The following is a 25,568-nucleotide window of genomic DNA, read 5'->3' on the forward strand; positions in this document are numbered from 1 at the left end:
TGGGGGATTGAACCGCGGTCCCTGATGCTTTGCCAAGCTTGTTCTAAGTAGGTGCTTTAGACCACTGAGCCATCTCTCCAGCCCCTGTAAAAGCTTTTTAATGAGATCCCAGTTATTGATTCTTTGTGATAGTTCCTGAGCAGGGTTTTATTCAGAGCCTTTGCCCACACCAATGTCTTCAAGAGTTTCACCTGTTCTATCTTCCAACAGATTTAATGTCTCAATTTTAATATTTAGATCTTTGATCCATTTTAAATTTAGTTTGGTGCATGGTGAAAAATATGAATGCAGTTTTAATCTTCGGGATGTGGAAAGCCAGTTTTTCCAGCACCATTCATTAAAGAGGCCTTCTTTCAGTGAAGTTGTTTGGCACCTTTACCAAAGATAAGGTGGCTGTGCATGTCTGGAGTTGTTTCTGAATCTTCTAATCTGTCCCATTCATCTTCCCGTCAGTACTACACTTGTTTCTATCACACTCACTTTATAGTATAATTTCAAGGCAGGGATTGTTATACTCCCATGCTTGCCTGTGCTATTCTAGGCCTCTTCTGCTTCCAACTGAATTTCAGGATTATTTTCTCTAATTCTGTGAGATATGCTATTGGAATTTTGTTTGGGATGGCATTAAATCTGTATAACAGTTTTAGAAGTATGGCCATTTTCACTATATAGGTTCTTCCTATCCATGAACAAGGGATATTTTCCATTCTCCGACATTCTCTTTGCTGTCCTTTTTCAGAGTGCTGTAGAGGTACTTTCAATGTAGAGGTCTCCTACATCCTTTGTTAAATTGATTCTGAGGTGTTTCGCTTTGTTGGATGTTATTGTGAAAGGTGTTATTTCTCTCTGTGAATTTGTTGACTCATATACAGGAAGGCTGCTGATTTTTGACTATTAACTTTGTATCCAGATACACAACTGAATTTGCATACTGAATCCAGCAGGGTTTTTTTTAAAGTGGGGTTTTTTAGGTGTTCTATGTACAGTATCAAATCCTCCACAAATAATGATAATTCAACTTGTGCTTTTCCTATTTTATTCCTTTTATTTTTTTCTTTTGTCTAATAGCTCTGACCAAAGTTTTTAGGACTATGTTGAATAAGAGGGTAGACTGAACTTCCTTGTCTTGTTCCTGATTTCAGAGAGAATACTTTCAGTTTTTGTCCACTTAACATGATGTTGGCTGTTGATTTGTCATAGGCGGCTTTTTTCAGATTGAGATAAAAACCATGTATTCCAATTATCTGTAGGGTTTTATCATGAATGGAGGTGGACTTTGTCAAAAGCTTTTGTTGCTTCTATTGCGATGATCATATGGCTTGTGTCCTTGGCTCTGGTAGTAAGGTATGTTACATTTATTGATTTCGTATGTTGAGCCATCCCTGCGTGTGCGGGGTGGATCCAATTTGGTCATGGTGTATAATCTTGATGATTTGCTGCACTCTGCTTGCCGGTATCTGATTGGAGATTTTTACATCTGTGTTCATTAGGGAGATGGGCCTGCAGTTCCCTTTTTTTAGCTGGGTCCTTCTCAGGTTTTGGTATCAGGGTAATGCTTGTTTCTAGGAATGAATTTGGGAGTATTGCTTCTCCTTCAATTTCATTAGTTTGAAAGTAGTGGTATCATGTCTTTTTTAAGTTTCTTACAGAATTCAGCAGTGAATTCTTACAGATTTCTGCAGGGTCCGTTGTGGTTTCACCCTTATCATTCCTAATTGCAGAGATTTGAGTCTTGCTTTTTTTTTTTTTTTATAAGGTTGGCTAAGGGTTTGTCAACTTTACTTAATTTTTCAAGGAACCAACCTTTGGTTCATTGATTCTATTACTTTCTTAATCTCCAGTGTGTTGATTTGTGCTCTGATCTTTATAATTTCTTCCCTAGTAATTAATTTTTTAATCGTTTTAATTAGTTTTTTCCCCTGATATTGAGGATTGAGCCCAGGGCCTTTACACTGGGCTACATCCCCAGCATCCCACCCACCCCCCCGCGCGCACACACACATACACACACACAACATCTATTTTTCCTTTATTTCAACACAGTGTCTTGCTAAGTCATTAAGCCCAGGCTAGGTTGGAGCTTGTGACCTTCCTATCTCATGGCCCCTGAGAACTGTGATTGCAGGCACCCTGTGCCACATTCAACTCCTAAACACATTTTTCAGCCATCCTCCTTTATTGTATGAAAAGGACCTGCACTGTGAGTATAAAGCCTTGAAGACTGGATTTGATTAATGCCTTGACTATGGTATATCAAGAACGAGGGCGGAGCAGTGGGTTGTGTGCTAAAGTAAGGGTGAAATAAGAGCAGAAGACAGAGCTACAGGGGGCGGCTGTGTCACTCCCAAAGTCACCACCAAAGGCTTGTTTTCCATGCCAGAGACTAAAGAAAGGTACTGTCCCAGTGCACCAAATGTGAAGTACTTTGAAGGCATGTAACATAACACGCTAAGCAAAGCCCAGCTCCGTTGTGGCGGCTCTGAGCACCTGCACCTGTGGACACTGGGCAGCATCGCTGTGGTGCTGCCGCCTGCCTGGCCAGCACCTCCACCCTCAGGTCCCGAGGGTCATCATACCCCGTGAGCTGGTGGATTTGGCACGAAGATCAATTACAAGTGATGTTTATGCTTTGGGCGCACTAACACCCCTCAGTAAAATACTTTGTTCCCATGCTGGTGCCCTCCGCCATTTTATGCCTTTACTCTTAGAATGAACCGAGTCTCTGAAGAGGACGCCCTGAGTTCCTTTGAGAAATAGGACTATCTAAATGGTGTTTTTAAAAATTCAGTAAAAGCTGCACAGATAAGTCAAAAATAGTCTTGACAGTTTCCTAAAAGTATTTCACATTCTCAATTTGGACCTCCCGGGTCTGTAACTCCTGCTGAGTCACTCACGGGTTTTACCCTTTGCTTAGGCCCCCAGCCTCCAGGTCCCCAGCCTCCAGGTCCCCAGCCTCCAGGTCCCCAGCCTCCAGGTCCCCAGCCTCCAAGGCCCTCTGGCCCATCTCAACACACTTACCTCACTGTTCCTCCGGGTACATTAAAACAAACAAGTAACCTTGTGTAGCCTACTCTTTAATGCCTAAGGTTAATTTGGGGAGGTAATGCAAAACAGTTTGTTTTTTCAAATGTCCTTGTTTTCAGAAACATGTTTAAGAGGAAACACGTTTAATTTGCTCAGCTTTCAGTCAGGTGTAACTAGTGCTCCTTGAGGCCTTAGCTCCAGCGTGCAAAGCCAGGACGTTGCTTTGTCTTTTTTTATTTGATTTTGTTTGATGTTCATATCTGCGTATCACTCAGGTCAGGCCCAGAAGGGGAATTCTTAAGGAGACCTTCATGGCACCCCGAGGTGTAGCGTTGCTAAGTGGAAGAGACAGTGTCTGTGCTCCCGGTTTTCTTGGATTGGGGGACAGGTGTCTCTGTCCAGCTGGTGCTTCCCATGCGCATGGTGCAAATCTGAGGGGATGGTAGCGCCCTGGAGAGCAGAGTCGGACCTGTGGCTGGCTTGCTGCAGGTGGGTGCTGAGGACCAAGGGCCACCGGCCTTCTCTCTAGCTCTGTGGGCCGCAGCCAGTTGGTGTTTGGGGGCCGGGGGGCGGGGGGGCATGGAGGAGGGTGGTAGGAAACCCTAGTGACAGGTGCTCCTCCTTGCTTTGTGGATGGCCCAGACACCCGTCAGGACTTAGAACTCTGCAAGGGGAGGAGGCAGGTGTTGCCCTGCAGGTGCACTAACACCTGTACAGCGACCTGTTGTCCCTGGAGTACAACTTCATGTGTGTCACGGTGCTTGCTAGTAGCCGAAGATTTCCGTGCCAGGTCCCATTGACTTTTCCAGTAGTATGAATTCTCAGTCTTCTGGCTTTCCCACTGTGGAAGACCCACCTTTTGATCTTGGAGTTGAAAGGATTGCTTTCCTTTTTACTCATTTATTTCTTCAGTGGATTTATTTAAATAAAACTTAAACCTAATGGTTTGATTTAGAAAAATCAAGCTATTTGTTTAGATTTAATAAATAACGAAGAAAAAGAATGTTGTTTGCTTTTCCTCAACACATTCTGTCTGATTCTGATAGCATACACTTACAGGTCACATTATGAACTTAAAATTAAGTCATAATTCTATTTCTAATGCTTTTATGAACATACTAATCACACATGTGCATGGCTCGCTGTGCTGCACGTGTGAGGGCGTGTCGCTCATTCCCTCAGCACATTTGCTTGAGGATTTGATTAATTTAATCAATCATTTTAATTTTAATTTTTGTGATATTCTCATGACTTTGCTTTTCTTGGTAAATAATTATTAAAATATTAAACTGTTAAGTAATTTTATTTTATAAATAATTTTAAATGAATCAGTGTTATTTTTAAAAATGGAAGTGCAAAATTGTTGATCTCCTTTACATAAAATGTTCAGTTTACTAGCTGAGCACAGATAGTATTTTCCTTCGATTTGAACTAAAAAAAAAAAAAAAAATTAACAGCTGTACGCAGTAGTTACTCTGGCGCCAGGAGGTGTATTTCAAGCAGTGGACAGATTTATGCAAGGCCACTGGAGGACACTGGAGTAAGGGTGGCAAAGGCCAGTGTTGACGTGGCGCCTTCCTCGAGAGAGCAGAGGAGCAGTTGTCTGGAGCATGGAAGGGGCGAGTGGGGGAGGAGCTGGCTCTCCTGATGCATTTGTGCAGCGGCCACTGGGAGCCTGCTCAGGACGAGCCGCTCCTCCTCTGTGCCTCAGTGGACCTGTGAGGGTGGGCGGGCGCCTCCCATCTGAGCACCCTGGCCTTTGAAGCCTCTTAGCTGCACCTCACCTCCGCAGCACAAGGTGACACTCAGGAGCCCTGATTCCCATTGCCTTAGGGAGGGACCTGCCCACGCCTACAGGACTGTGGGGTTTGGTTTCCTGAGTTTGTGTTGGACCATGATTTGCCGGTTTATACTGCGTGATTTCCTTCATAGTAGTAACTGTAATAATTTACCAAATCTGTCTTCTCTCCTGAATATATTGTGCTCACTTTTTTTTTTTTTTTTTTTTTTGGCGGAACTGGGGATTGAACTCAGGCCCTTGCACTTGCCAGGGAAGCGCTCATTCCACTGAGCCATCTCCCTGGCCCCAATTTTTTGACTTTGACACAGCATTTTTAAAAATAATATACGTATACATTGTAAATGGTTAGTTTACTGTTTTTCTGGTGGAAAGGGGAAAATTGCAGTTTAAAATGTTGTTAACCGAGTTGGCAGGTGATGCATTTGAAGAAAGAACCAGACAGAGCGCTGTGTCATGCGCACTGCGTGTTCCCTAGCTGGAGATGGGGGACGACCCTCACCCGAGGCCTGTGTGTGGTCTGCTGTCCTCGTCCTCCTGGGCGCTTACTCAGATGTGTGATTTCTCAACCGGAATCTGAAGGTGGTTTGGGAAGTGTATGAAGTGTACTTTGTCGATTCCTTTTTGATCTCACTAGGTTCCTTACATTCTTTTTATTTAAACCCTGCATTTATAACGTGGAGCGTGTCTTTCCTCTAGATTAGTTACAGTCAATGTATTTTGATTAATTTATTTTTAGGGAAGAAAAAGCTTTGTTTAAGTGATAAGGTGTTAAGAAACAGCCATGTCAGGATTTTCTACTGTATAGGGTTTTCTTTTCCATTTCTAAGATACGGTAGATATTATTTTATACTTATGTTCCCATTCAGTCTTCCATAGGTATGGTTTACTTGAGCATTTTCCTTTTGGTGAGTATTTTTAAAATAATATCAATGAAGTTGTTTCAGTTAATTGTTTCACTTTACAACCATGTGCAAACCACAGATCATACATTAGAATTACAGCATTCCATCCTTAGGTATTGCATTAGAACATGTTTAAGAATTTTACAATGTGGTAAATAATATTCACAATGACATCGATTAATGCTAAGATCTAATGCTTATTCCAGAAGTTTAAATTAATACTTCAGGACTTTACTGATCTTAAAATGTTTTATTTATTTATTTATTTTGTACATTAGGGAAGGGTCTACAAGGTGTTCAGAGTCTCACTACTAAATCGGACTCGTAGTGATCCTCCTGTTTACAGCCTCCCAAGAGCTGGGATTACAGGCTTGCGCCACCACGCCCAGTCTCAATTGCCACCTCAGTGTACCCCAAGGGTAGGGCTGGCACCAGCATGGCAGGCCCAGGGATCAAACTCCCAGCCCCCGCGCCTGCTTGCAGGCACTGTAATCTGCTGAGCTATTTGGCCTGCCCTTGAAATGTTTAAATACCTGTTTCATGACCTGGTTCCTACTGATGGTCTCTCACTAGGACTGGGCTTTTCCTCTAATTGAGTGCATGCCTGTCAGCATCCTTGCGGTTAGGACCATGTGAGTCTGACCGCCACCACACTGCAAGGATCCAAACCGTAGTCTAAGAATCAGAACATGCAAGTAGTAGTCAGAGAATCAGAAATCTTTTCCAAGCAGCGGCATATACCACTCAGAGATGAAAAAATGACAGCTACTCAAAGAGCTGAAATGTCTTCACATGACGGTGGAGTTGTAAGGTGCTCAAGGGGTGGTAGGCACATCAGCGATCTGAGGGATTTGGGGTTTTTCCGGAAGGAAGTAGACAGGTGTTAGATACCTGAGGAGGGTGAAAGCTGACTTGTATTTGGAAAAGATTTTACTGTAGCTATCACATACGGAGTGGATGAAAAAGAAGAGAGCCAGAAGGGGAAGACTGGCAGGCCGTGGCTCTCTCATCAAGACTGAATACTGTTCTACAAGAGGCCAGTTGTGGCGCTAAAAAGCAGGCCGGAGTAGTCTGTGATGATCGCTGACAGGTGTGGTTGCCTTAGCCTGCGGAGGTTGAGACGAGGGATGGATTCTTCTAGACTTTGAAGGTGATTAGCTGGGAATGTCCAGTCTGTGAAAATGGATCACAGAGATTTCTCAGTTTCACCGTAGTATGTTGTGTTGATTAAAATCTGTTTCAATTGTATTTACTCACATGCTAGGCTCATATGCTATTCTGATGCTGTCCCCAGCCCCTTCCTGTCCACTTACTTGGACTGCTACTTGTACTTTCTACTTTGCAACTCACTGAAGCAGGATAGAGATTTTAGTGGCTGGTGGCCTAAGCTTTGGCCACATTTCTTAACCCACTTCATTCCACAGGGTGATACTCTTCCTGCAGGCAGCTTCGCCAGGGCCTGAGCCTTGCTCCCTTCTTGACAATGTAGGACTTGGTGAAATATAAACACTGTGGATATACTAATAAAATGAAAATCTATAAACATAAAAGGGGAGTCCGTAGGTCCCTGCCTTAGTGCAAGCAGTTTAATTTGGCAAGTGTATTGGGGTTTTGAACAGTTGATTCCGGAGCCATCCTTCCAGTCGTGCATCCATGTTGTTTGTATGCCCTGAGTTAGGTGTGTGCTTTCCTCAGGCAGCCTGACCACTAACTGGCAAGACAGTCCATCTTCACCTGGCCTGTAGTGTCTCTCAGCTGGGAGCTAGACGTAGGTCGGTTCTATAAATAAGCTCCTGTCCATTAGGAGACTACTTCACTCAGCATCACTGGCGATGTTAACCGTCAATATCAAATTCCTTGACCTCAGATTTCACAGGGCACGCCTCCAGCTTAGCATCTGTCTTCCCTCGTGATACTCAAAGTCCATCAGTCGGCATAGCGTTTTCTCTCTTCCAGCTGCAGAGCAGCACATACTGTGTCCTTAAAGAAAAAGGCAGGTAAAGATGTGTGGAGAGTGAGGTGCATTGTGGGACAGTAGCATTGTTGCTTTTGTTAATCTAATAATCTCTGTATCAGTATTTATTAAAATAAGTATCTATCATTTTAAAGTATCGCAAAAGGATACACTTTAGTGTTGCATATCTGGAGATTTAAGTATTTAATTGACTTAGGCTTTCTTTAGAAAACAAGGTAAGCAAAATTATTCTTGACCCCTAAAGATTAAAGAAAAACTCATTCCCTTTTCAAACTGTTCAAATGGATCCTTTTGAAATTGTGTCAGAGAACTGAAATAGTTCCAATTTAATGAAGATTCTTAGGGGTTGTATATGGTTAGTCTAGCCAAGTATAATTTCTAGCTTCCATGCTGTTGTAGAATTTAGTTCTTTATCAACTGAATAAATATAATAATGATATTTTAAGAAACATTCAAAATGTCCTGCTGTGTGTACTGTATTCATTGAATCTTATATTGTAATCTAGTAAGAGTTTTATAGTGTAGCACCATCTTTGACTCATCAGTCATGGACTGAAATTTTCTTCACTTATGTACATTTATTTTATGACTGTTTCCTCATAAAATTATTTTATTTTGCTTTGAAGTATTTACAGACCAATTTAGCTTAAAAATACAGACCTCCAAAGACAAATGCTCTGGCATAGAAGTTCTGACTGGTTAACGCTGGCCTTAAGGATGAACGGTGTTTTGCTGAATATTTTCACTTTTCTCTTGGTGTAATTATAACAAATGGGTTTGCTTCTCAGAATTGATGGGTTCCATATTTATGAATAAGAACTCCATAGTCATCTTTGCTACATGGATTTTTAAAAAATACATATTTTTATCCCCTCTTAAGTAAACTGGTAGGTTTAATTGCAAAATGATAAATATTTTAAATATTAAGGTTAGGAATTAGATTATTACATCTAAATGGTGACTATAAAATAATGAACATAATTTTCCATGTCTCATAGGTGGCCTGTATTTGCTCATGTGCAGAGAAGAAAAATGATTCTCTTTGGCGAACCATGTGCGGAAGGGACACAAACTCTTGAGATCAAATAACCTTGTAGTTCAGAGTACAGATCTGCCCCTGCCATGCTGACATGAGGGACGGGGGTGGGGGGGGTGGCGGTTTTCATCAGGTGCCTCTGCGGTCACGTATATTCCTTGCTAAGTCTGATTTGATTACTGAAGTGAGCTCCGTGCTTCTCAGCTTGGGCTTAGCAATTGGCCTACAATCTATCGCCCAGCTTAATAGTGCTGGGGTTTACAGCTACAGCGGCTGCCTCCTCGTGGTTACTGTCTCTCCTGAGCCAGGCGTAGTGATTAGCAGGGTCCTTTAAAGTTCCCTACTATGTTTAATAAATACAGGTCCATTCTGAGTGCTTGTGAGCTTACCCATTATCTGGATCTGCCACCTGGTGGCCCAAGTATCTGGCTTCTCTGTGCCTCATTTTTATTTTTTTATAATAACTCACATCATGGAGAGTTACAGATGAGTACTGAAAGAATTATCTGTAACCGTAACTGCAAATATTGAGATCCGTGTTAGCTAGTTCTTATTCTCATTGTCAGTACATTCAGGAAAAGCAGGGAAGCATTACTGTTGATTGATTGTCTGGTTTTGCAGTGAAAGTACAGTACTAGACTACACCTGCTCAAGGAGAAAGCCCGCAAATATATTTACGATTAAACCTACCTTTTAGACTATCACCAACTTTTTGGTGATTTTTTTTTTAGATGTATATTCACTGCTGGTTTTCTCACGGTCAGTGAACAAGAGCCACACCTTGTCATGTGTACTAGAAAGCGTGATTTAACGACTTAACTAGTCCTAGAGTTCAGCGCTTTTCACCTTAAGACTTTGGCGTGTATACAGCAGCCTCTAATCACAGTTCTGAAAGAGCTAACAGAAATTAACCCGTCGCAGAGCATGGCACTAGGCACGTGACTCAGACTATCTCCAGAGGCCTGCAGAATACAGGTGATCTTGTTTTTGTTTTTTAACCAGGAATGAAACTCAGGACCCTATGCTTGCCCTAGCCCAAATATCCAAATGTGAAGTGGTAATCTTTTTAAAAATTTTCTTTTTTTCTTTATATCTTGATGGAACATAGTCTTTTGTTTTGTTCTGTTGTTCAGAAATCGAACTCAGGACTTTGCATTTGCCAGACAGGCACTTGTGCTGCTGAGCTATATCTCCGGCCCAGACCCACAAAATAGACTGGGACTCTCACAGAAGCGTAACTGCAAAATAGATGGCTTTTCAAACACTGAAGCAAAAGAAGAACCCAGTGGTGTGTTATTTTGTTATGAATTAAGAAATATTTTGCTATGGTCAAATTCTAGAGTCATCTCATATTGGTTCACCTTCCATAAACATAAGAAAATTAACAAATACAGATCACATGCAGCCTTTTTCATGCTAACATCTGGATACCACTAATAACTCTTTGTAGAAATAGCTTTAACATCTTCTGTACTCTGTACTTCGGTACCTGTAAATTTTAATCTGAGCCATCTGAATTAATATTATTCCAAAGATGGGCTCTGTAAACCTTCCTTTGTGTGACCCTGTGCCTGTGGCAGAACCTGGCTAGCTAGTTGATACTAATGCATTGCTAACCGCAAAAGGCAAGATACCGTGTCCACGTTTCAGTGAGCTGTCTGAATTGAGTGACTACTGTGGTTAAGATATGGGGTGCGTGTCCTCCACAACTCCTTGGGTTAGAAGGTTGGTTCCAGGGTGGCCGTGCTGGGAGGTGGCATCAACCTTTAAGGAGTGATGAGGCGCAGAGGGAGGTCTTGAGTTGGACTCCCATCCTCAAAAGGGAAGACTCTGGCTCGTTGTAACAGGAGGGTAGTTATGAAAGCCTGGCCCTGCACAGCCCTTGGCTTCCTGGTCTGAGGTGTGATCGCTCCCTCTCCCTTGGGCGCCTGCCATGATGTGATGCCATCCACAATTAGGCCTTCATGTAGACCCAAACCAGTGTAGCCACCCAGTCTTTGACTGGAAGCTGTAACACTAAGCTACCTAAGGCTTTCCTTTAGAAATGAGCTCACCTCCAATATTTCATTGTAGTCACGTAAGCAGACTCACACAGGGCCTTTACACGACTAGTAAGATACCATCGTGTGTCCACCCTTCCCTGACACCTCTGTGCGTGAGGAGCGCGTGGCATCCTTAGCATTCCAGCAGACAGCCCAGGGTATCTTGGGGTTTTGTTGATCTTCTTGTGACTTGACCAGAAAAAAAGAGAAGGAAAAAAAAAAAAAAAAGAAAAGGTCCATATGCTGAGAACAGCAACACTTGTGTACAGGGTGGCCTTGAGTTTAGAGTTGACACAGGGTTACCACTGCCAGAGAAATTGAGACCATCAGGAGTTGGCACTGCGAGGTCTGCTGGAGCCTTGAGCTAGGCCCAGCTGGTAGCCCTGTGTTGGTCCTGGTTGGTTTCCATCACTTCCCTGACATTCCTTTAACTGGGAATCGACCACTGTCCCTCCCCAGGGCGGCCCTCTGACCACCGTGCCCTCTTCTCCCATCACCCTTTCCAGGGTGTGATGTGTGAGCCCTAAAGTCCCCAGCGAACTGCTTGCTCTTCTGCCAGCTAGAAGCAAAGTAGCATTCAGTGCAATGAATGTGTTTTGTGTTTCCTCCAGCTGTTAGAATGATTTTATAAAAGTAACCTGAAAGGAATAGGGAATAAATAACTTTTTAGAGCTGTCAGTTAGTGGATTAGGCTAGTAGGAGGAATTATTTTGAAGCAGAATTGATTTTTGAGACTAACCTTGGTTACTAGAAACGTCTCTTTCTGAAATTATAAGCATTTTGCTTTTCCTTGAATTAGTTACTACATGAAGACTGTATTTCTACTTAGAACTTTGACAGGTCAAAATTTACCCAAATTGTTAATTTAGAAATGAATCATCTTTTATTTGGTTTGCAATCCACAGTGCTCCAGATAGGTTTTCAAACTGCTCCCTGAATGTTTGCTCCCTGTAGGTGTGGAGAAGCCTTGATTGCAGTCACAGATCAATGTTTACCATTATGCGTGGTTCAGGGAAATAAAATGCTCAGTGATTTGGCTGGACATGAACTCTGCAATAAAAAAATTAACTGAAAGCTAAGAACCTTTTAGCACTAAATTTGGTGCTAAATAGAAAACTAAAGTTATGTTCGTTTAAAAATTTATTTGGGGGGAAATAAATAAATAAAAATTTATTTTAAAGAAAAAAGATTCCCAATAGATCATTCTTATACAAACAAGTTTATATTATAGCATGTTTTATACTAAACATAATTGAAATTTTAAAATATGAATTATTTTCTCTAATGTCCATATAAAATTTGTGAGTTTATTGGCTGTTCTTCAAATGTACGCTCTAACCTACAAGATGCTATTGTTAATGTTTCCAAAAACTCTCATTGCTGTTGACTTTCCCTTCTGTATAAAAGTTTGTAATTTTTATTTTATTTATTTATTTATTTTCATATTTTAGGGAAAGGTCTACAGGGTGTTCAGGGTCTCACTACTAGATAGGACTTGTCGCAATCCACCTGTTTATGGCCTTTCAAGAACTGGCATTACAGGGGTGCGCCACCACACCCAGTCTCAATTGCCATCTCAGCTTGCCCTGGGGGAGGGGCCAGCATGGCAGGCCTGCGCCTGCTTGCAGGTTCTTTAATCTGCTGAGCTATTTGGCCAGCCCTAAAATTTGTAATTTTTAAAAGTTAAAATTTTTTTTCTATGTACAAAAATGATTTTTAATTAATCCACATTATAAACCATGCACTACATTTTCAAAAGGACAAGTTGTTTTGACTAATTGACATTGCATTGGAAAAAGTTCATTCAGCGGAGTAAATTCAAATGATTTGAGCTTACATAAATTGTAGAAAATCTAGAATAAGCTTTGCTTTTATATTTAAGGTAAGAGGTCAATAATCACTTATGTGCAAACATTTTATTTAGGACTCTGCAAAAATAAATCTGAATATAATTTTCCAAGATAATTTATTGGTCCCAAAATTCCTCCTACTGGTCCCAAATTGGGTCTTCCTATTGGTCCTCCTATTGGTCCCAAATAATTCCTCCTACTAGCCTAATCCACTAACTAACAGCTCTAAAAGGTTATTTATTCCCTATTCCTTCCAGGTTACTTTTATAAAATCATTCTAACAGCCCAAGGAAACACAAAACACATTTCCAAGATAATTTATTGGTCCCAAAAATCAAATCTAACTGTTAGGCAGTCATTATTCTGATATATATTTATCACAGGTCCCTTTGAATTAAAACTTGGTCAACATCAATTTGCTTCTTTTCTTTCTTGTAGAATGGCAAGTTTTTATATAATGTTTTTTTTTATTTTATTTATTTATTTGTGTGTGTGTGTGTGTGTGTGTGTGGCCAGCTCAGCCCACCAGGGGGCAGGGCTGGCTGGCATGTGGTGCTGGGGGATTGAACCACGGTCACTGTGCTTTGCTAAGCTTGTTCTAAGTAGGTGAGACCACTGAGACATCTCACCAGCCCCTTTTTTTTTTTTTTTTTAATGTTTGTTGATAGTTACAAATTTGCAAGAAATTATAGGTGTGATTTGTTAAGGTGGTTTAGGACATTTTATTTGTTTTTAAAATTTTTTTTAAAGAATACAAAATAGTGATAGAAAAAAATCATTAGAAATGATATAAGATTTCATTAAACAAATAGGAATTCAATGTTTGCTGTGTTACAATGATGCTATCTTCAAAGTAGCTATTCAGATTAACAGATATAAATGTGAAAGATTCATTTAAAGGAATAAAACAAAACAAAAAACGAAGTTAACGATTCAAAACAGGGAAAAGTGAAAAGAAAAAGAAATTAAATATTAACTGTTCCTTTCAAAAGACCAGCAGAACTCAACAATGCAATTATGCAGACTATCTTGCATAGATGCCTAAATAGATCTTTTTTCCTCCTTTCATTTGCCCTTCTCTTCACCCCAGTTTTTCCTCCCCATTGAACAACTTCCATCCCTTTCACAATATTTGCTGTGCCTTTTAGATTTGCAGCACTCTTTCTGGTTCTCACACTAGCGAGAGAGTACGATGCTTGCCTATGTGTATCTGATTTATTTTGCTTACATTAAACTGCATCCATTGATCTCCAAAACCTCAAATGTATCTTTTTTATAGCTGAATAATACTCCCTTGTGTAAAAATACCATATCTTTTTTTTTTTATCAGTTCCTCAGTTGATGGGCATTTGGGTTGTTTCCAAGATATAGCTATGACAAATTGCACTGCTATAAACACGGTGCACATATATCGCTGTGGTGTGATTATTTCATTTCTTTTGGAAAAATACCTAGGAAGGGAATAGCTGGCTTGAATGGGACCTCCCATCCTAGCTTTTTGAGGAATCTTCATACTGATTTCCATAATGATTGTACCAGCCTGCACTCCCACCAACAGTGGAGAAGGCCTCCTTTTTCCCCACATCTCCTCCAGTATTTGTTATTGGTTGACTTCTTGGGGATAGCCATGCTTTCTCCCATAAGATGGTATCAGAGCTTTGTTTTAACTTGTATCTGTTGAATGACCAATGATGTTTAACATTTCTTCATGTATTGCCATTTGTATCTCTTCATTTGTGAGGTGATTGTTCATCTGAGATGCCCATTTTTGGAATAGGTCTTTGAATTTGGGGGTCCTGACTTTTTTTAATTCTTTATATGTTCTAGATAGGACTCCTTTGTCTGAAGAACAGTCTGCTGTAACTGTTTCCCAATTCATGGGTTTTCTCTTTACTCTGTTGGTGATTTCTTTTGATGTACAGAAACTTTTTGAAAAGATGAGATCTCAGTTGTTGATTCTTTGAAATATTTCCTGGGCAGCTTTGATTTTTGTTCATGAACTCTTTACCTACCCTTATGTCCTTAAGGTTTCTACCTATCTTCTCTCCCAGAATATCTAGTGTTTCATTCCTAATATTTAAATCTTTGATCCATTTAGACTGTAGTTTTGGTGCATGATGATAAGCATGGGTCTATTTTTTAGCCTTTGGCATATGGAAAGCCAGTATTCCAGCACTATTTATTAAAGAGGCTGTCTTTCTTCCAATGAACATGTTTGGCCCCTTTGTCAAAGATAAGGTGGCTGAGTGTGCTTGTAGTTGTGTCTGTGTCTTCTGATCTTTTCCATTGGCCTTCAAGTCTTTTTTTTTTTTTTTTTTTTTGTACCATGATGGTTTTATCGTAGTAGCTTTGTAGTATAACTTCATGTCAGAGATTATGATGCCTCCTGCCTTTCCTTTGTTACCCAAGATTGCTTTTGCTATTCTAGGTCTCTTCTGGTTCCAGATGAACTTCAGCAATGTTTTTCTAGATCTGTGAGGTATACTAATGGTATTTTAACTGGGATTGTATTGAATCTGTATAACAATTTTGGAAGTATGGTTCTTCCTATCCAGTAGCAAGGAATATCTTTCTATTTTCTGAAATTCTCTTCAGTCTCTTAGTTTAATACATTTTAATAGCACATACTTGAGCCCAGAGTGGTGGTACGTGCCTGTCCTACCAGCAAAAAAGGGCTAGGGTTGTGGCTCAGTGGAAAGGCCTTGAGTCCAGTTTCCAGTAGCTCAGCATAATAGTAGTGAAAGCATATATTGGACTACTTGCATCCTTATGGAGAAGCTGGGCTTACCTTTTTTTTTATTTCTTTGTTCAACTGAATTTCAAATGTGTATTATATTACTAAACTTTTGAAATGGAAAAAGTTAGTCTAGCTCTTTGGCAGCCACTTTTCTCATCTTTAAAAAGAGGTTAATATTGTCCAACCCAGTGAATTGTGTTGTGAGAGATAAATGAGACATGGAGCCTGGGTAACAGCAGCACAGATGCCAGTTATGGCAATTGCTGTGATTGCGCAATAGTCACTTGAGCATATAATATTTTGACAATGATAAATCAGCAGGTTGTCACCTGAGGATGATGAATAGTAAAGAAAAGAACATAGGTTTATTTGACTTAATAATGAATATACACAGTTGGTTAGACTTGCAAATTTTAAAAACCTACTGTCAAAGAAGAAATCTTAGGATTTAAATATCTCTGAAAGAAATTATAGAACCCATCTGTAGAAGAGGTGAATTAAGAGTTCCAATGACTTTTCACGTGGAGTGAGGAAAATGCAAGACTCTATTAAATTTTTTCACATATTCTATGTTGTTCCTAACAAAACTTTAAGTTGTGTATCCGTCACTATTAGGTGCCTTAAGATGCACTGAAGGGCTAGTATATTTTTCTCAAGTTATATAAAGACATTGTTTTCAAAAGGTTATAGTTTGCATCCTGTAGTTCAGCAGGACATTTTATAGACCTTACAGCCCTTTTCCATGATCCTTGTCCCATTCCCAGTTTGTAAGTTTAACACCATCTGGCCAGTTCCTGTGCTGAGGGTATCAGCCTCCTTATCTTGTCATCTACTCTTACTTCCCAGAGTATTAAAATTGGCCATAAGCTACTTCTATGCTCGCTTTTATGTCCCAGTGATCGTATTTGCTTAATAACCTTAAGCTGCCAACAGAAGATGGTGATGGTCTTTTAAAATATGGAGTCAGTGTCATTTTTCACATATTTGTGTTCTATAAGGTCAGCATGAATAGTTGGTGAATACTGAGCCATTTTTCCTAGAGAAAATGGGGGTTAGTTTCCTATAAGGCTCAGTTGTATTTTTGTAATCAATTAATATATAATCTTATTTTAATCATTTTTCTGTTTAAAGATACTTTGCGTAAATTGTTAATACATTAACTCACAGCTAACTGCATTATAACCCACACTTAAACATAGCTTATCTAATGTATTTTTCTTCACGAGCCACAACTCATTTAAGGTTTCTTTGTTGTTGTTGTTGTTGGGGTTTTTTTTTTGTTTGTTTGTTTTTTAGATAAGAGTCTCAAGGGCTGGCCAGGTAGCTCAGCAGATTAAAGCACCTGCTTAGGCAGATGCAGGGGCTGGGAGTTCAATCTTTGGCCTGCCAGTGCTGGCCCTGCCCCCCAGGGCCTGCTGAGATGCGCCTGTAATCCCAGTGCTTGGGAGGCTGAAAACAGGAGAATCGCTATAAGTCCAATCTACCTAGTGAGACCTTGTACTAAATACATTAAAAAAAAAAAAAAAAAAGGTCTCACTATTTAGGCTGGCCTTGAACTCACAGTGGTCCTCTTGCCTCAGCCTCCCAAGTCCTGGGCCTTGACGAGATTCTCCAAAAGCCAGTGCTAACTCCTGAAAGCAGAACCTATATCCCATCTTCCAGCAGAGGTCCCTAGCACTTGCCTGTAGAGCGGCAACCTGCCCAGCCCAACCCTCACCGCCAAGCACACCCCCAGCTTGCTTCACCTTCTTGCTGCAGAAACACATGAGTACTTACTATTCTAAACTGTGACATCGCCCCCACCGCCAAAAAAAGTGCAAAAGAACATGGCAGTAAATGGACTGATAGAAGGGCGCTTACTGATAGTCTGAAAGCCAAAATCAAAAGTCAGCGCATCACCCAGGTCAGCTTCACCTGGGAAAATGACTGAGGCAGCTGGTGTTTCTTTGTTCCGTGTGTATCCGTGAATAACCATGAAATCCCGCTACTGATTTCTGGGATTACAAATAAACTGTAGTAGGCAGGCAGATTCACCAATATGGCATATGCAGATAATGAGATCTGACTGGAATTCCTTACAAAGCACTGATCTCATGGGAGCTCCTCCACAAGTGAAGGTGACAGATGCTCAGCTAAGGAGCACTTGTTCCCTGGGAGCATGGTATGGAACAGAAGTTGTTAAAGTATAGAAACCTTGGAAGGGTAACAGTAACCAAGCTAGAGCAATGAATGCCCTAATGGGAGAACCTTACTCTGTCAGAATCACTGTTTCCTGGGAAAGCGCATTCCAAATTCCAGCTGCATCCCAGGGTCCTTGGTTCCAGTGATGAGTGATCCACCACACTCACCTACCATGTAGGATTCGGGGCTCGGTGTAGAGCTGTAGGGTTGGGCTGGGCGGGTTGCCGCTCTACAGACAAGTGCTAGGGGCTTCTGCTGGGAAGATGGGTTATGGGTTCTTCTTTCATGAGTTACCACTGGCCTTTGGAGAATCTCCTCATGTCATGGTGGGCAGTGCAGCCCAAAGTCAAACAGAAGTCATCTTCTCGGGAAAAGATGGCTCTCCTAGAAATAAGACCTAGAAAAGATGGCTCTCCTAGAAATAGGCAGGCAGATCCATTGATCTCTGCTTCATGAAGGCTTTTCCTGTCTACCTTAAGGTTCCAATTGTAGAAGACAAAAAACAGAAATGCAAGTCCCATTCTTCTCTGGGTAATAAGCCATGGTAGGCTCAGTATTTTCATACAAGGTTACTTTGTAATATTGAACAGATGAGTGTATCTGTGTTATGTTCACTTTTATTCACTTAATGCCTTAAAGTTCAACATGAAATAATGATGATTCAGACAAGAAAATATGTGCTAGTATGCTAAAGACTAAAGAGGACTGTAGCGCATAGATGAGGACCTAGAATAGTTACATTCATAGAAGGAGAATAAAATGATGCTTGCCAAGAGCGGGGAGCAGAAGGAAAGTGGGCACTTGGTGTTTATGGTGTGTAAAGTTTCGGTTATAAGAGATGAACGAGCTCTAGAGATCTGCTCTGCAGCATTGTGCCTGTAGTCGGCAGCGTGGTCACTTTAACACATGTTAAGTGAGTAGATCGCACATTCTACTCCTTTTAAATTATGACTCCCCTGAGCTTCTTTTCAATAATAGGTTTCTTTGGGAGGGAGGTAATAAGATCTTCAGCCTTTTTGGTATGTTTCTAAATTATTATTTTATTTATTTAGTATTTTAGGACAGGGTCTACAGGGTCTTACTATGCAGATCGGACTTGTAGTGATCTGCCTGTGTTCAGCCTCCCAAGAGCTGGGATTACAGGCATGCGCCACCATGCCATCTCAATTGCTGTCTCAGTGCGCCCCGTGGCAGAGCCCCAGTACACTTGGGATTGAACCCCAGCTGCTGTGTCTGCCTCAACAGGCGCTTTAGTCTGCTGAGCTATTTGGCCAGCCCTCTCAAATTATTTTTTAATGAAAAATAAGAGAATAGATATTAGATTTTAATTCAGATTTTTAATTTAATAAAGTGATGTTTTAATGTCTAACCATTTTTTATACCTTCCCCCCACCCAAGAAAGAATAGTGTATACTCTGTTTCTAGTAAATAGACTGCATACAAGGAACCAGTTTTGCAAGTCAGAACTCTTCTGTTTCCTTCCTTAAATGTTGTCTAGATTGGGAGACCACTGCATATGCAACACGTATTTGAAATTTAAAGCACACAGCAGCCAATTGAAGATTCAGAAGTATAGCTGCAAAAAACTTGCTTAACTTTATTTACCAGCTTTTGTATATTTTTTGGCATTAAAACCATATTTTTCCAGGGCCTCATAACTAAGGAACAGTTACGGGAATCAGCTGGACTCTGGCAAGATGGGGTGTATGTGTGTGTGTGTGTCTTAGTCTCAGACCTTCCCTGCATGTGTCTGTGTGGGGTGTATGTACAGCTTAAGATACACACACACACACACACACACACACACACACACGTATATAGTAAAAATAGTACTCAGACTAATAGTCCTTGTTTTCGAGATGACCAAAAGTCGTTTTTGTGCTTTCTGGAGCAAGCCATTCATTCCTTCTCCTTCGCTTCATTTGTGTTCCAGCCTGTTCACCAAGGTAACCAGGTAGCCCAGAACTGTCTTAGATCTTCTAAGACAGCTAGTAAGGGTTAAGCTGTTTTTCACAGTATTATTTTATAAGAAAAAATTTTCATATTGAGTAAGCTTTTAATATTAGTCATTAATCCCTTAACACCAGTGCTATTACAAACCTTAAATCCAAATGTTCTCTTAAGTCAATGTTTATTGCATCTTATAAACTTTAGCATTTTTTTTAAAACAAAGCAGAACACAAAACAATGGACAAACAAAATAAATCCTAAATTAATTATAAGGACAACGTGGGAGGAGTTGAGTTTTTTTAAGAACTGTGTGTAATTGATTGTTAGCAGGATAGTAACACGCAGATCAAAAGGTGAACTCAAGGCATTTGATTTGACTGGACAGTGCTAGGCATGGGAAAATTCTGCTTGGCAAATAAAAAATCAAGCACTTGGCAAAAGTAGGAAGTAGAAAGGTGATGGTTTATATTGTTCAAATAACTCTTATAATTTAATAAAATTAACAGACCCCACTAATTAAGAAAGAAATAGTGTTTCATCCACTAGGAAGTTGAGAGCCTTCAAAGAAAGGCATTTCCTTCAGCCGGGCACACCGGCGTTCGTGCAGCGCGTGGCATGGGCATTTCCGGGACAGGGCCACACTCGCTGTCCTGTGGGGAGGCAACGGGCACACTAGAAAGGCTGCCAACTGGGTTAGCGGGTCTCCTGGTCAGTTGTTTTAAAACTGTCACTGTGCAGTACAGGCAAGGTTATGGCAATTGGTTGTGCCATGTAAGACCCCTAAAATGATAGGTAATTTTTTTTTTCTTTTTTAAACCTCAGGACTACCGTGATGAATGAGTTCACAAAAAGAGACAGGGAAAAAAAAGCATATGCATCGAGCAACAGGGCTTATGCAATGAGAGTGTTTAATCCAGGGAGTCATCACATAATTAATTTGTTATTATGACAGTGGTAGTAGTGACGTGAAGCATCATCATGACTGGTAAAGTCAGTTCTGTAAAGTGAGTAGGCATGTGGCCAGACACATGCCTGCGATCCTAGCACTCAGGGAGACTAAGAGAGGAAAACAGCAGACAGCCTGGGCAACTTGGTGACCTATTGAGACCTTAAATAAAGGATCAGGGGTGTAATTCAGCAGCTCAGCAGCTGCCTGCCAAGTGCACACTTGTAAGTTCAATACCCAGCACCAAAAAATAAAGAGCTAAGTATGTAGCTCAGTACAAAGGCCCTGCATTGTATTCCAGTACTGGAGAAAAAACAGGCAGGCTTGAGAGTCTTAATAATAGTGGGGTTATGGTTTATTAAAGTTTATTTTGTTTCATGTAATAGTTTAGATAACGATGTTATGCAACAAATATTGGTTTCCTGTATTATAAGTTGTATTTTCCTTTTTTTAGCTGACTACAGACTGCCTTTTCCGTGCCCTGGGAACCAGAGACATGACCTGACACCCTGATGACCACTCTCGGGGCCTTTGGGTAACTGGCCAGTGCACCATGGAACTTAAAGTATGGGTGGATGGAGTCCAGAGGATCGTTTGTGGGGTTACAGAAGTCACAACTTGCCAGGAGGTTGTCATAGCCTTGGCCCAAGCTATAGGTAAGTGAGCTCCGTGGGGGGCTGCGAGATAAAACTACTTTATGACTCTTTTAGGGACATGTGTTTGTGTGCGCACAGGTGGTTTCCTTACATGCAGGTCTCGTGGCTTTTGTTAACTTGGTTCCATAATGAATCTCACAGATAAGGCATGCTTTGCTTTACCACTTGCCCCTGTCTAGAAAATCTGTGCTATTTGTTCTGCGATACTCCCTGTCCCAGACCTAAGTGACCTTGGCTGTAGCACCAGCGCTGTCTTCTCACTTGGTGTTTATCCTAGACTGTGATTTCCGGAACTGTGGGTGTTTTCCCAATCCAAAACACAGATTCCTACTTCCCAGAACCCCTCGTAAGGAAAAATCCTATCATTGTCAATTTCTCAATACTTTTAGATAAAACAGTACAACAAACTAAATAACATGGTTCTTTATTTGAAAGATAACATACAATTTTTAAGACCTACTGTACAGTGAAAAGGAAGTTGTGTCCATGTTTACTGGCACATCTCCCGGCTCCAGTTATCCTTCTCACGGCTTCTCTACTATTTCTACTAATTTATTTTCTTGGTCTTTATCATAGTTTATGTATGTTTATTAGTTAGGAGAAGGGTTTTTGGAACATGATGAGGGTATGAACACCTGTCTCAGTGAAATGAGTAACGTGGGTTAAAGTTTCTGTGTGCGTCCTCCTTTATGGATAGCAAAGATGAATCAAGAGAAAATTCTGTGTCCTGCATACTCCATGCCTCGTTTTGAGTACCCTGTGGAGCTTGTCGTGCGCTTCCTGGGTTGCGATGGAAGCGTGTCATGCTGGAGCAAGACTGCAGCGAGCTCTCTGTTGCCAGTACCTGGTAGCATTTGACAAAGGTACCTGCGCCACCCCGGCTCATGGCAGGCGAACTGCTCGAAGTTGGCAGTGTCCTATGCCAAGATGCTTGGTTTTTTGATACTGATAGCTTCTCATTTTTCCATAAATATTGTACAGTGTCTGTATATCATCAAGAAATATATTAAAATTCTTTAAGATTTAATTTTTTCACTGATAAGGATAATCATATCTATACTGGTTGACTCATAGAACTAAGATTATATCTCTACTATGACTATGTAAATATGTATCTATTATATATAATTATATATAATAGATACATGTATCAAAATATTTTATAGACTATAAAATGTGGTAATGTTAGTTCTGTTACAGAAATCACTAATTACAAGGGTTTTTTTGTTTTTTGAGTTTTGTTTTTTTTTTTTCAGAACTGGGGATTGAACTCAGCCCTTTACACTTGCCAAGGAAGCGCTTATTCTACTGAGCTATCTTCTCCCCAGCCCCTAAACAAGTCTTTTTTTCTTTTTTTGCAGAACCAGGGATTGAACTCAGGCCTTTGTGCTTGCCAGGCAAGTGCTTATTCAACTGAGCTATCTCCCCAGCCCAATCATAAGAATATTTTTTTTTTGCTTTTTGAATTTTTATTTGAGCAATTATAATTGTAACAATAAGAAAAAAAGTCACATTGATTCAAAGATAACTTTGGATTGGACAAAGAAAATACAGGAATATATTTGAGATAAAAAGGAAATAAACTTTGTATCAGTAAGAATTGTTATTGGTAAATTTTAACAAGTTCATCCAATAATGTATCAAGTTGTGTGTTATAGGCTTTCTCTTTTTCCAACCTGTGAAATTATAAATTTTAGTCTAAAGAATTTCTATAGATGATATATTACTGTTAATGGGCTTTGCAGAATCACCTTTGATCTTTTCTTATTAGAACTTTGTTGTCTCTCTGTCTCCCTCTCACTGTCTCTCTGTCTCACTGTCTCCCTCTTTTATGCATTTTCTCAGTTTTTGATATTACTTTCCTTAATTGTACATGGCTGCTGTTTTTAAATTCTTTCATTTAGCAATCATTATTGCGCACGTTTGCTTGTAATACATCTTCATCTATTACATTCACATGAAGAATGTGTGTTATGGCTTATACCGATACACACATGCACTTGCACCTTAGAAGCGATTCATATTTGTATACTCTCTTTTTTAAAAAAATTATTTGTTTATTAATTTTATTGAGAAACAAATAGTAATGAGACAGTTTTAAAACAGGATAGTAGGACAGTTACAATAATTAATGCATTGCATATTGTTGTCTTCGTAGTATTCGTAGTATAAGATGAAGACATGATATCCTGTCCAAACACTGTTAGTATAAATCATACTTCTCATTGAATTAGGAGAATGTAGCAATCATAGGAATTTCAGGGCCAGAGAGATAGCTCAGTAGAATAAGCACTTGCCTGGCAAGTGCAAGGTCCTGAGTTCAGTCCCCAGTACTGGGGAAAAAAAAAAAGAATTTTAAGTCGTAATGGTAAGTATGTATACAAAATTCTGTATGATAATCCTGAAGTATGCAATAGATTTTATAAAATTCTCAAGGAGCAAAACATCTTATTGGAAAACTTCAGTGCTAATGGGTATCATATTCTCCATAGATTTCAAAAACAGGCAAGTGTAACTAATATTTCTAATATGTCTAGAAACACAGGGCTGTGTTTGCATTCCATTCATAAGAGACTAGTGCCAGCTAGCCTGTTTTCTTGAATAATATACAGTGTTCATCTTCAGCATGGGGCAGATTTGATAATGAAGGAAAAAATCAAGTGTCAAAACTAAAATTTACTATGGAGCCACAGAGGAATGTGATCGATGATGTATAGTGTGCCTGGGGAGAGTCACATGGAGAGAAAAAACATTCTCTCAGGCTTTCACAGAGAACAAATTGGTCAAGCAATGGCTATGACTCATCCTCATGGCTGACGCTGACAAAGGAGCTACAAAGTGCGGTACGGGGCTACAGGATAAATCCTGAAAGTACTTGACTGACCTAATCAGATACAAAAGTTACATTTCTTGGAATATAGGTCTTGCTTTATCTTGGTCTTAACCATCCAGCAGAAAAGTATAAAAACAAGATATATAAAGTAAAGCCATATTAATACGATGAGCTGTTAAAGGATCAACTCAATAACTTCTGAGGATAACCCACTAATATTATAGACTGCTGGACAGTGTTGGATTGTTTAGCTGAATTCAAACACCTATAGTATTTAGATGCCAATAGAATATCCACCTCTGGCAGAACAAAAAAATTTTTTTTAAAAAGGAAAGATCATTTTGTATTTATATATGCAGAATAGTTAGGATAGATATACCTACCTTCACTTAATTCAATGAGAAGAAAGAGGTGTACTAATAGTGTTTGGACAGGAAATCCTGTCTGCTTCTTATACTATGGATAACCACTAAGAAGATAACAATGCACAATGTATTGATTATCGAAACTGTCCTACGAATCAGCTTTGAAACTGTCTCATTCATATTTATTTCTCAATTTAAAAAATGCTGCAAAAAAAAAAAGAGGAAGCAGAAAAAAAAAACTTAAAAACAGGGTTAGTAGTCAAGATGTGTAATAGATTCTACATTTCCAGGGCCTAGCGCTATTTCTGGTAAATGTTTTGTGTTCAGTATGTATTTCTTGAAGAAATAACAAAATGCAACTTTTAGGTGAGGGTTTTGTGTCACTACTCTGAAAGCAATTGTGGAAATTGTGATTTTCTAAAAATGGTTGTATAAGGCTATAAGTTTTAGGGTGACCTATATTTGACTTTGAGTTTTGGTGTCTATTTTCAAGTTTTTTGTATTATTACTTCATAGAAATATAGTTTCTATTAGTTGGGTGAAAGTAATATGTTATCCTGTTTCCTTTTGATTTGTGTGAGCCTTCCAATAAAATTCTATGGTACATTAAAATCTCTGTTTGTAATTTTGGTCACTGTATGACATTAATGATGCTTGAGATTAGGCTCAATTGTTTCAGCTATTTATAAATAAATCAGTATTTTATTTGCAGTAGCTTAATTCGGTAACCCTGTCTGACAGTGGCACCCACCCCACCACAGGCAGCTTAGACTACCATGCTGTAGGCAGACAGAGACAGCTACAGAAGTGCTCCTCTCCTTAGTGTCAGGGCCACACCAAGGTAGTGTTGGAGGCAGAACTAAATGTGTCACTCAGTAAAGTGTGCCCAGATGAGTTGTGCAGGAGGCATCAGAATCTAACCTTTCATCTAGCTTGTATAGCGTGGTGATTCAGTTAAAATTCGTTGCTGGCCTGATGGAATTGGAGGAGTCTCTTCCCGTCTCATCTGACCTCCGTGTTACTGAGGACAGGATCTGCATGGCATGGCCAACTACGGGTTTTAAAAACAATGGTTGTGGAATTTAATTCCATTACAAAATATTTAAAACTCAATTCTTACAATGAAATCAAATCATTACATTCATTTATTCTTTTTTTTTTTCAAAGTTTTATTGACAAACAGATAGCAATGAGACAGTTTCAAATCAAATCGGAAGGACAGTTTCAACAAATAATACACTGCATATATTCTTCTTAGTGGTTAATTGCT

At 39.9% G+C, this 25,568-nt stretch overlaps 1 protein-coding gene across 1 annotated transcript in view; it reads left to right on the forward strand.

The window, feature by feature from the left end:
* Rassf8 (Ras association domain family member 8) overlaps positions 1 to 25,568 on the forward strand; it is a 146,908-nt gene that overhangs the window by 93,336 nt on the left and 28,004 nt on the right. The window contains exon 3 of the mRNA XM_023718937.1: positions 20,899 to 21,100. Coding sequence (XP_023574705.1) covers positions 20,998 to 21,100 — 103 coding nt within the window. The 5' untranslated portion in view covers positions 20,899 to 20,997. The remainder of the gene's footprint in view (positions 1 to 20,898; positions 21,101 to 25,568) is intronic.

The sequence above is a fragment of the Octodon degus genome, unplaced genomic scaffold (genome assembly GCF_000260255.1).
Source record: "Octodon degus isolate 3935 unplaced genomic scaffold, OctDeg1.0 scaffold00064, whole genome shotgun sequence".
NCBI lineage: Eukaryota > Metazoa > Chordata > Mammalia > Rodentia > Octodontidae > Octodon > Octodon degus.